The sequence below is a fragment of the Pinus tabuliformis genome, chromosome 8, assembly GCF_031772625.1.
Source record: "Pinus tabuliformis cultivar Carrire ecotype Pingquan chromosome 8, CPIR1, whole genome shotgun sequence".
Taxonomy (NCBI): domain Eukaryota; kingdom Viridiplantae; phylum Streptophyta; class Pinopsida; order Pinales; family Pinaceae; genus Pinus; species Pinus tabuliformis.
In genome coordinates this window covers 382,267,558-382,280,287 of record NC_142294.1, presented here as the reverse complement: position 1 = coordinate 382,280,287, position 12,730 = coordinate 382,267,558, and the positions used below count along the sequence as shown (strand labels likewise).

The 12,730-nt window shown below is 37.4% G+C and overlaps 1 protein-coding gene across 1 annotated transcript in view; it reads right to left on the bottom strand.

The window, feature by feature from the left end:
- The window catches only part of MAP1D (methionine aminopeptidase 1D), a 494,905-nt gene that overhangs the window by 92,926 nt on the left and 389,249 nt on the right, over positions 1-12,730 (bottom strand). Inside the window, exon 8 of the mRNA XM_089372168.1 lies at positions 7,671-7,768. Coding sequence (XP_089228294.1) covers positions 7,671-7,768 — 98 coding nt within the window. The remainder of the gene's footprint in view (positions 1-7,670; positions 7,769-12,730) is intronic.

The window sequence follows — 12,730 nt, the reverse complement described above, 5'->3', positions numbered from 1 at the left end:
ATATGAGAGAGAATAAAAAAATACCCCCCTGCCTAAAAGGGAGTGTTTAAAATTATAGCCATGGTCGGTATTCCCATCATGTGAAGAAATTGGAAAATTTGAATTTATATTTTCCCTCTTTTGTCGCACAGATTGTCTGGGCAGCACGACAACGCTCAGACTGGGAGCTGTCACCCTAATCCCCGATCTCTCCATTTAAGCCATCTCCTGAAGCTAAGAGGGGTAGACCCTATGGGATAAAGGAAGACCAACTGTGGACCAGTTGGGTTGGGAGACACAACAAGGCAATTTAGCACCTGATTGATTTTAGAAATTAATGTACCAATGCCTTGTGGAGTTAATGATTAAATGATTATTTATTAAATGTTGCTGAAATATGAACCTTGTAAAACAATCATTTATCATCAAATATCTCAAGCAATACAAGCTATTCAATAAACTCACAATGCTTTCATAATGATCCAGCAATTAAATTTCTAAAGATTGAATGCTTTAAATGACCATAAAATTTAAATGCTGACCAGTTAACACTTTCATATAGCTAATCTTCAAATAAACATTTAAGCATGTTTAACTATATAAAAATGGTAAATATTAATCCCACAACAGAAAAAAGACATGAAAAGGTAGTTTCAATTTTTAATTAGTGTTTTTTCAACAGTTTTATATATATATATATATATATAAGTCAAAATAAAACAAAATTAAAATCCTAAATAAAACTAGAATCTAATCTAAACTAAAGTCTACTCTAAAATCTAAAAAGAACTTTTTTACGCCTTTTTTATTTTTATTTTTTATATTTTTATATTTTAAATGAAATAGAACTTTAAAAAAATGTCTAATTCTAAACTAGATGAAAATTAAAATATATACAAAAATGAAATCTAAAATTAAAAAAACATAATTCTAAAAACTAAAATCCTAATCATATAACAAAACCCCCAAAAAAAAGATACGCTAACTTTGAAATTCAAACATTAAACTAACCCAAGAAATACTAATTCTAAGCTAATACGCAAATAAAAAATAATCGATGTTTGTTCGCTGTTGGTGCAGGTTGACATGTAGGACGGACAGACGAAGGAATGGCAGGTGCGATGGGAACTACGTAGGCGTTTGGTGTTTTGCTGTTGCAGATTGACGGTGGCGAGGGTTTCTTGATAGCGCAAGACACAGTGAGGAGCAGGGACAACAGAAATATGACTGTGTGAAGCTGGATGATAATGAGCTGCGAGATTGAAGGGGAACTCACGCATATCCGTAGGAGATGAGGGTAGGCAAGTTTTTTGCAGGTTTGACAGCAAATGCGTGGAGGAAGAAAAATAGAGTAGGATAGAGGTTTGTTGAGAAATAGAAGATGCAGTGAGAGAAAGGGAGAGGGAAATCGCTGAAGGAAAAACGCATAGGGACGAAGATGAGATGGTTGCGAGGTGAGCAACAAATGCGCTATGGATCTGGAGCTCTATGGTGTGGAGGGGCCTGTTGCACGCAGGCAGAGAGAGAACCGATGAGGGCAGCGTGAGCTTGTAGTGAATGCAGCGGATGGAAGACGCAGTTGAATGTTGCGTGGAGACAGATGAAAGATGGCAGTGTTGTAGATCCAGTGACGGCAAGAAGAGAGGCAACAGTTCTGAAGGAGTTAAGCAGAAAGATAGCAGCGTGAAGACTAAGGATTTTTTGCAAGCCTAGGGCAACATAACCAAAAAAAAAATCGAAAAAAATTTCTTGCGAATAATGAAACCCCAAACAGCAGATTGGAAAACCCTCTTAAAATTTTCCAGGGCTCTTAAAATTTTAAATCAGCTGCTTCAATTTGTCTAATGAAAACCCTGCAAAATTTTCCAGATATGAAGTAAATATTCCTATCAGAATTGAACCTGAGGCCAGATCTTACCCTCCAGGGCCTAGTTCTGGCTTCAAAATCAAATTTTGACTTCAAATCTGCAACCTGCAACCTGTTCCTGAAAACAATGAAAACCAACAGCCAGAACCTGAAAATGCAAAAAAATAAATGGAACCCCAAAAACCCTAAGAACAACTAAATAATTACAGTGTTTACAAACTGAAGGCTCTAGGTAACTAGATTTATCGTTATGCCACAGAAATATTTTCATAATTTTAAACTTAATGTGAGGTGCTTTAGAAAACCCTTCATGCATTCATAAAAAAAATTCAAATGATAGGCCCGAGATTAAAACTGGCTGGGCTCTTTCAAAAAACGCAATCGGGGAGTTGGTTGATTCAGCCAAGAACTTCCCCTAACGCCTGGTAAACTCAACATTAAGGATATCCTGCACAGCTTAAATCAACCATTAACATAGAGAGAGAAAACAACAGTGAAATTCAAATCAAATGGAGATACCTGACATTATATTTGAGAAATTAAACTATCATTCAAACCCCAGAGATCAGACAAGATACCTATGCCTAAATCAATCTTAATCAAGCTATCATCAATGGCTGAAACTAAATTTATGCAGAAAAATAAAACATCTTATAGCACTTCCAAAAGAGTAACACCAGCAATATTTCAACCCCAAAGTCTTTCTTTATTGCACAAAAAATGACTACAAGAGAGCTTTCTTTAGCACACGACTCTCAGATCGAATCATCTCAAATGACCCCGACACCCTATTTAAAGGAAAATTTCCCAACGACTAGTTTAAGTGATTCATGTCAAAGTGATCTCGCCTGTCGATGAGGATCAAAATCTCTTTTAATCTCATCCATCGAAATTTTAAATATATTAAAAAATTAAAATCTTGCATTTATTTCCTCAAAACTTTGACTTATTATTATTATTTTTAATTTTTAATTTAATTTAATTTCGTTTTTTATTTTTTAATTATTTTTTAACTTTTTAATATTTTAATTTTATTATTTTTATTGGACCCTCGAATTTAGCCTTCGGAGACAAAAAAAAACACCTAAGACCTACGACTTATGAGGGGATAAAACATTTTCTAACCCTCAAGACACTTTACATCATGACCTTTATAATTTTATATCTCAAGGGATAAAACCCATTTGACATAGACCCTCGTAGGCTACCCAGTTCAGCGACACAAACATAATCTAGCAGATCAAGCAATTTGCAATAACCTAACCAAATAGTTAGAATTATCTCCAAATTACTTTTACATGAACCCGACCCAGCACACTAGGATTCCCCTAAGATTCTAATGACAAAATCCATTCCGGCTTTGGGGCTAGGCTGAAGGAAAACTCTGCCGATCATGGATCAGTGAGACAAAAAACCTTCCAGAATGTAGATTATCACTAGAAAATTAGGTTTGCCTAGGCAATTTACATACATGACTTAGATTTGCTAAGATTATTTACAATTTACACATGCAGATTGGGTTTACAACATAATATGATTGGGCTGAAGATGATAGTCGAATGGCACGGACACATCGATCAAATGGAGATATCTGCCATTATATTTCAGAAATTAAACTATCATTCAAACCCCAGAGATCAGACAAGATTCCTGTGCCTAAATCAATCTTCATCAAGCTATCATCAATGGCTGAAACTAAATTTATACAGAAAAATAAAACATCTTACAGCACTTCCAAAAGAGTAACACCAGCAAGATTTCAACACCAAAGTCTTTCTTTATTGCACAAAAAATGACTACAAGAGAGCTTTCTTTAGCACACGACTCTCAGATCGAATCATCTAAAATGACCCCAACACCCTATTTAAAGGAAAATTTCCCAACGGCTAGTTTGAGTGATCCATGTCAAAGTGATCTCGACCGTCGATGAGGATCAAAATCTCATTTAATCTCATCCGTTGAAATTTTAAATATATTAAAAAATTAAAATCTTGCATTTATTTCCTCAAAACTTTGACTTATTATTATTATTATTTTTTAATTTTTAATCTATTTTTAATTTTATTTTATTTTGCTTTTTATTTTTTTAATTATTTTTTAATATTTTCATTTTATTATTTTTATTGGACCCTCGAATTTAGCCTTTGGAGACAAAAAAAAACACCTAAGACCTAGGACTTATCAGGGGATAAAACATTTTCTAACCCTCAAGACACTTTACATCATGACCTTTATAATTTTACATCTCAAGGGGTAAAACCCATTTGACATAGACCCTCGTAGACTACCCAGTTTTGCGACACAAACATAATCTAGCAGATCAAGCAATTTGCAATAACCTAACCACATAGTTAGAATTATCTCCAAATTACTTTTACATAAACTTGACCCAGCACACTAGGATTCCCCTAAGATTCTAATGACAAAATCCATTCCGGCTTTGGGGCTAAGCTGAAGGAAAACTCTACCGATCATGGATCGGTGAGACAAAAAACCTTCCAGAACGTAGATTATCACTAGAAAATTAGGTTTGCCTAAGCAATTTACATACATGACTCAGATTTGCTAAGATTATTTACAATTTACACATGCAGACTGGGTTTACAACATAATATGATCGGGCTGAAGATGATAGTCGAATGGCACGGACACGTCGATCAAGCGCTATCCCTTTTGCGAAAAAAGGGGGTGTACTGGTATGGGTAGTTGACACGTAGTGGTCAACGCCCTCCTAAAATTATTCAAGTCAGCCATCCTTTTGTTTAAGTCGGTTGGGTCCTTAAGAGCCACCCATTCGACCCCCCTTTTTGTACACTATATAAAGGAGCCTTCCTCCATCATTTGGAGACATCAAATTCGTCTTGCTCAGCTCCGATCCTATTAGAATAATACTATTTAGTGTTTAATGCTCTTTCTTATTAGTTGTTGCTATTTTTATCATTTTTAGCAGTTTCTTAGATGAAACTGGTTGTTTCTATTTCCCAATAGAAACTTGATTTTTCTATTACTGTAAATATCTTTGTATTACTTATTGAGCTACATTCTGCTCATGTAAATCAATTCAATTCATTCATTGATTATGGTATCAGAGCGAGGTTTATTTTTTCGAAATAATTTTTCATTTGTTTGAAAAATTCCATGCTTCTTTCCAAATTTGCTTTCTCGCTATTTGAGTTGCCCTCCTGTGGTCTCGTGAGGGTTTCTGGGGTCATCCTAGAGGTTTGATGTTCAAATTTTTTTTGGGCCTGTAGAACTACTGTTTGGAACAGTCACGGCTCCAAATTCGAATTGGTGGTTTTTTGAAAATTCTACAGCCAAGATGAGTACCATCCGGCTTGTCCTTGCCCTAGCAGCTCAGTTCAATTGGAAAGTTCATTAGATGGATGTAAAGAGTGCTTTCCTAAATGGTGGCTTACAGGAAGAAGTCTACATGACGCAACCTCCAGGATTCAAGGTTGCCGGTCAAGAATAGAAAGTGTGTAGATTAGTTAAAGCACTCTATGGGTTGAAACAAGCTCCTCGGGCTTGGTACATGAAAATTGATCAGTATCTCACAAATCATGGCTTTCAGTGGAGCCCATCTGATGCAAACCTGTATATCAAGTATATTGGTGATGATATTTTGTTTGTGGTTGTCTATGTGGATGACCTTATCATTACTGGCAGCTCTGCACATTTGATCCATGGGATCAAACAAGACTTATGCAGCACCTTTGACATGACAGACTTGGGACTTCTTCATTACTATCTGGGGGTTGAAGTTTGGCAAATTGAGAACAACATCTTTCTCTCTCAGTCCAAGTATGCCAAAAATCTTGTGGATAGGTTCAAAATGCAGGATTGCAAACCGGCCACGACTCCTATGGAACTAGGGCTCAAACTTTCAGCTCAGTCATCCTCCCCCCTTGTGGATGAAACTTTATTCAGGCAATTAGTGGGCAGCATCATCTACCTCACTGCCACTAGACCTGACATCAGTTTTGTAGTGAGCTACATTTCCCCCTTCATGTCAGCTCCTAACGCTGATCATTGGATAGCAGCAAAGCGTGTGCTACGATATGTGCGTGGCACTCCTGATTATGGACTCCTATACACTCGAAGTTCCGATCCTGTACTCACTGGTTACACAGATTCTGACTGGGCCGGTTCGGTTGATGACTAAAAATCTACAGTTGGGTATGTGTTTAGTCTAGGATCTGGTGCTATCACCTGGACTAGTAAGAAGCAACAGGCAGTGGCTCTCTCCTCAACAGAAGCAGAGTATCGGGGAGCAGTTAAGGCATCTTGTGAGGCAGTTTGGCTTCGACGTATGCTTGCGGATATGCATGTTTCCCAGACAGGTCCTACTCCCTTGTTTTGCGATAATCAGGGAGTGCTCAAACTTGCCAAGAATCCAGTCTTTCATGAACGAACAAAGCATGTGGAAACCCATTGCCACTACATTCGCCAGCTTGCTGAAGACGGATCCGTTCAATTGCGATATGTTCCCACAACAGAGTAGCCCGCAGACATCTTCACCAAGCCTCTTGGTCCTGATAAGTTTGTAAAATTCAGAGGGTCTATTGGTGTTGTAAATAGATTGAGCATTAAGGGAGGGTATTAGAATAATACTATTTAGTGTTTAATACTCATTCTTATTAGTTGTTCCTATTTTTATCATTTTTAGCAGTTTCTTAGATGAAACTGGTTGTTTCTATTTCCTAATAGAAACTTGATGTTTCTATCACTGTAAATATCTCTGTATTACTTATTGAACTACATTCTGCTCATGTAAATCAATTTAATTCATTCATTGATTAAATCCAACGAAAGAAGAAGTCTAAAATGGAGGACTAAAATTTCAAGAAGAGGGTTTGGGATTTCTTCTTGTTCTTGGATATTGGTTTGACTATTCTCTTGATGATGTTTTTGATGTATTGATGAACTATGGACTCTCTCTTCTCTCACACAAGGAAAGATTTTTGGGTTTTCCCATTGTGGGTTTTTCCCTAGCCTCAGGCCTAATTTTTGTCTCCTATCTCATGGTTTCGTGGTTATTTTTCACAACTCTTTCATGTTTAATGGTTGAATTTTCTTTTGTATCACTGCTTAATGATATTGGATGAATGATATGTGTAAATAATGTTAATTAAATCATTGCAAGTAGTTATCGTATTGAAGAAAATTGTTTCTAGCATGTGTGCCCTAGAAAATCAACACTTGGATATTTTTTATGGCCATTTTATTTTCTTTGTTTTTGCAAGTTGAATTTGTAGGAAAAAGCACCTCACCACCAGGCTTTTCCTAATTCTTTTGTTCCACAAAAGGGCACATTCCCCCGCACACTAATGGTTATTTACTACCATTCATCATTATCAGTTATTGTTTTTTTTTTACAACAATTTTTTGTAAATCTGAAACAGCTTCATGCCTATAACATTCTCATGCATTGCAATATGTTGACATAACACATCATCTTTCTATACATGTAGTTTCTAGAATTAAAATCAAACATATTACTTCAAAAATAATAGATTGCAACTTTTAGTAAAATGGTTTTTATATGAAATACAAAATGAATCCTACCTTGGAAGGGGATTCATAATATGGCATTTAAAACATTCTACGTTGTGTTTCAATTGTTTCTGAAATAAGGAAAATAGATTACAAAGATATGATCAATTTATACTAGGAAAATTTATTTGCTAGATTAACACCTTTAAAATTATAGTTCTAATTAAATATGAATGTCCATCTTTTGAATTGTTCAAATTAATCAAGAAATCCACCCTTCTACTCTAGAACTATATCTTGAAAGAGTGAGATGGGTTCTAGGTACACTTACGGAAATGAAGTATCATTGGGTCAGAATGGAAAACCTTCCCAACACCATGACCAACAAATTGTTGTACAGCACCATAGTGGAATTTATCTGCATGGTCACTGAAACTGACACATATGAATGCCATCTTGAAATGCATATAACAATTTCATACAAGCTAAGGAACCATCATGTCTGTATTAATCAAAAAAATAATAAGATAGCAGAACACTCCACGATATTATATAAGACAAACAAATGTATAAATGAACAAATCAAGGAATTGGCCCAATCACATTCATAGAATTGCTATAGAGAAGGATGAGTGCATCCAAACATCAAAGAAGACATACTGTCATTACTTAAATAAATGGATCGAGAATTAGACAAGTGGAAATTCATTTCAAAAGGACATTACTTTGGGATCATAAAGTGACAAAACATCCTCTTTTGCTTATTCTGAATGTTAAGTGTTCGGCATCAAAACAAAAATAACACATTTTCTTGCTTAATCAAGTACACGAAGCATGAATCATGCTTTGCATCATTAATGCAAATCAAGATGCATGAACTCACCACTAATAATGCATAGGGTAAACCATCAATTTGAGGGATACTAATCAAGCAAAAATGCAAGTAATAAAATGGGAGTATATGTGTGTGTCTGTGTGTCTATCTTGATCACATGTCACCACATGCACGGAATGAAAAAAATTCAATTCTTTTCGCAAGATGCTGATGTCGGACCTGGAATGCTTCACATCAGGTTCACCGTCATGTTTATCAATGGAGACGAGACCAGAGACGCTCTTGACTACAAGGCTAGGGCCGTAACAGTGTCACAGGGTTCGTCGAACCCAAAGGTTGAGGTCCGAAAATCGTCGAATTTCAAAAAAAATCTTAAGGTTCGTATAAGTTCGAAAAGGTTCGGTTCTGGTTCCTGCTGCGTGCCTTAATTTTATAACGGCGTTGACATTATTATAATTTTACAAGCATTGCGGTTCGGTTCAGGTTCCTGCTGCGTGCCTTAATTTTATAACGGCATTTATAACGGCATTGACATTATTATAATTTTACAAGCATTGCGGTTCGGTTCCGGTTCCTGCTGCGTGCCTTAATTTTATAACGGCATTTATAACCGCGTTGACATTATTATAATTTTGCAAGCATTATAATATATTGAAGTATCGAAATCTGAGTACATACAAGAATTATTTTTAATATATTTTAAATTATGGTATTGTTATTTTAAATATTATAAAATAATATAACGTATATTTATGAAAAATTATAAATTTATTGATATAGTATATGATAAAAATTATAAATATATATTAATTATAAATGAATATAAAAGATTTATGTAATTTTAATTATTATATATATTTTTAAAATTATATACATGAACGAACTTAATGGCGAACCTCATTCGAACCTCATCGAAAAATTCGAACTCGAATCGAACTTAATTGTAATCGAATTCGAATTCAAACCCGAACCATGTGACATTGGGCCATAACACAACCAATCACCTATGTGGCTTTTCGAACATTTCTAGAAGTGCCTTACTTCTCGCACATTACCCAAAAAAATATCTTTGTCCAACTTGGAATCTTCGTTTGCAACTTACAACAAAATCATGCATACACCAATGAAGCTGTGGTTCTATCATGGTACCCATCAACACACTAGAATAGGCTTAGCAAAGCTAAACAATAGTTAGGGTTACAACAATTTGTATAAAGACTTGAAGGCAAAGCTTGGTGGTAGCACTTGGTAGACAAAGTCCAACGCATAGAACAACAACCTGACCATGAAACTAGACTGGAAATTGTTGGACTGTGCACCTTTACCTCGAACTAGGGTTTAGATGGAGGAGTCTGAACCTTCGTGGGACTTGCGCTCATGGTGAATAAGACTCCGTAGGAGAGTCCTAGCAGAAGAGAATAACTTGATAACCAAAAACACAAACGTAATCTTGGTCTGTGTGGACTATGACTACAACTGTGTACAACCAGAGATGGAACAAATCATGCGAAGGGAATCACAGAGGTTGTTTTGCATGAAGGACAACGTTGAATGATAGATATCATAACTAACAATGGCCATTTCAGGAAAAAAGAAAAGGGAATCAAGGAGTTAAGCTCGCTCTGATACCACTATTAGAGGTAACTCCTGAATTGAACTGATTTTCTATTAGAGAACAATCAATTGTATACAACTTGAGTGATTCTTCAGTTCATTATCCCAGATTCGATACATATTCTTGATTATTTACAATTTTTATTTACATGGACACAAATCACAAAGGATTATGTCCAACATAAAGCACTTGATTACAAAAATGTTAATGTACATTTTAATCTACGACCCGCCTTCATTTGATAAGTATGCTAGATGTCACAAAGCGTTGACTGAAGCATACATGAAGCGTCTTTGAGGATAGCTATTTGGCAAGCTTATTAGAATGGGAGAATTTTCTCTTTCCTGGGGGTTACCTAGTTGGATGAATAACAAGGACATTGCGTGGACACCCTCTTGGGGCCCATCTATTGTTTAGGGGAAAGAAAGTCCATAGTGTTTATTTTTGGTAGCATCGGATGTGCTCTAAGTCTCAAATTTTGCAAGGAGACTTGGGCACATGTATTCCAAAGAACCCAGAAAGTGTTTTGGGAAATTCCACTGGAGACAGTTTTATTAAAATAATTAATTATTTTTAATGGGTCCCTAAGTCTAAACTTAGGAAATTAAAATAATTAATCGGTATTAATCTAATTATGGCTGTAACTTCTAGAAGAAGACAAAGATCAAGCAGAAATGATCTTAGCCATTGATTAGCTTCTAATCTGGTCCGTTGAATGTCAACAAGAAGATTATTTAATGAGGCTTGAGGGAAATTTGGAAGACACACAGAGAGTTGATCAGTCAGATCGAATTGCTGAGCAAGAGAGCAGTGCAATGATTTCGTGGTGATCACGCAGTGAGGGGTAGGGATAGTATCCGAAGGGAAATCTTTCTCGCTCGAAGAATACTCAGCAGAGAAGGTAGAGGGAGATCCAAAGTGGCAACACAGAGCCAGAGAGGTTGATGCAGAGCTATGCAGGCCAACGCAGAGGCAGCGCAGGCAGACGCAGACGCAGTGCAGAATCCGAGACAAAGTCCGAAAATTTGCTGAAGGAATCAATTTCAAAAGCTAGGAGCCGGAGTGTGAGACCAGGAGGCAAAAATCAAAGTTCCTGGGCAACAAATTGATCAACTGGAGGAGTGACGTTGTCCCTAGAGGTTTTGACGCTGGGCTGATGCAAAAACTGCGCAAAGGCAACCAAGCACAGTCATTCAGGGGCTGGATCAGCCAGAATTTCTAGTGATAGTGTGCAGTAATCTCGCAAATCTCTCTGTTAGTCATATTCTCTATAACTGGATTGTCAGGAAGGCATCCAGAAGTTCTATTCAGAAATTACTACTGCATAATAATAAAAACCTCAGATTTGTTGCATTGGTTTTCCCACATTGGGTTCTTTCGGGGACATTTGTCCAAAAACAACTGTGTCATTTGTGTTGTATCTTTCTCTATTGTTTAGTCTCTTGTTTCGGCATATTATTTAAATGGTGTAGGCTGTAGTGTATGTATTTTGATGTTTTCCGTAGGAAACTGCAAATAACTTGTTCATGTAAATCTAATAAGTAGGAGAAATATCATCTGTGCTGCAGTAGGAATTCCTGGGTTTAAGGAATTTTCTCATGGCATCAGAGTAGTGCAGGTGAAGCAAGAAGAACAGTGCCAAAGAACCCAGCGTTGAGCAAAAAAGGAGGTCGAAACAGCTACAGGAGGTAGAAGTTCAAATTCCCAGAGGGGTTTGTGCAATCCTAGCCGGAGGGCTGAATTTCAAGGTAGTCTCTCTCTGAGTGAGTCGACAGATAGAAGGGTTTCCAAATCAAAAGCTTGACGTGGCAAAGGAAGCAGTGTTGAGCCTCAGCGTGAGGAAGAGCTGGTGGGACGTAGTTTTTCTGCAGGTCGTTTTGTTGGGCAAAAAGACGTCAGAACAGAGAAGACAGCACGGTAAGAGAATTTTTCCTCAGTAGACTTCCCGCCAAGAACTCTGTTTTCTTATTGGCTGAGCAGCAGCATTAAGAAGCAAAGAGCAGCAATTAGATAGTTTTCATGGCAGAGATGGCAACCAGTGGTTTGAGGGATCAAGATAGATTGGACGGAGCATCCAACTATGTCATCTTGAAGGCAAGGACGTCATTCCTTCTAGATGAGCATTCCCTTAAGACATATATCGACAGTGTGGTGGCTAAGCCTGCAGATCCAAATCCGCTGAAGAAATACAAGGCAAAAATGGCAAAGGAAAAAAGAATGATCCTCAATGGAGTGAAGGATCATGTAGTCTGTCACATTGCTAGTAGAGGGACTGCTAAGGAGATGTGAGATGCGTTGTCTACACTATATCAGGGATCTTCTGAGCAGTGGAAGATGTAGTTAGAGAAAAAACTGAGATCTGCAAAGATGCAAAAGGGGGAGCGCATAGATCCATTCCTCACAAAGCTTCAGGAGACCCGAGATCAATTACCAGCTGTGGGGTCTACACATCAAGGTTTCGAGATGGTGAGACTGGCCCTAAACTCAGTCTCAGAAGAGTGGCAAGTCTTCGTCCAGAGCATCCTAGGCAAGGCAGTTTTGCCAGACTGGGATAGTATATGGGCAACTCTCAAGCAGGAAGAGCTGAGGAGAGATCTAGTCAAGTGTAAGCTTGACGGAAGCAACAACAGTGGGTCAAAGCCCAAGGAGGAGGATGAGAATGCAGCTCTTGCATCGAAGGGACAGTAGGAGCAGCGGAGGCGGAAGAAGCATGTCTCGAAGATAAAATGCTTCATGTGTGGTGAAATGGGTCACTACACAACACAGTGTCCTCTCAGAAAGAAGGACAAAGATGAGAAGCATGATCTGAAAGCTGCACCCACAAAGATCAAGGAGGAGGAGTTTGCCATGACAGCCGAGATACCTCCAGGAGGGAGGTGGGCTGATTTGGAGTTGTAATTGGAAAGAGCTACAAATGGGCAGGATCCATGAGGAGCCCACC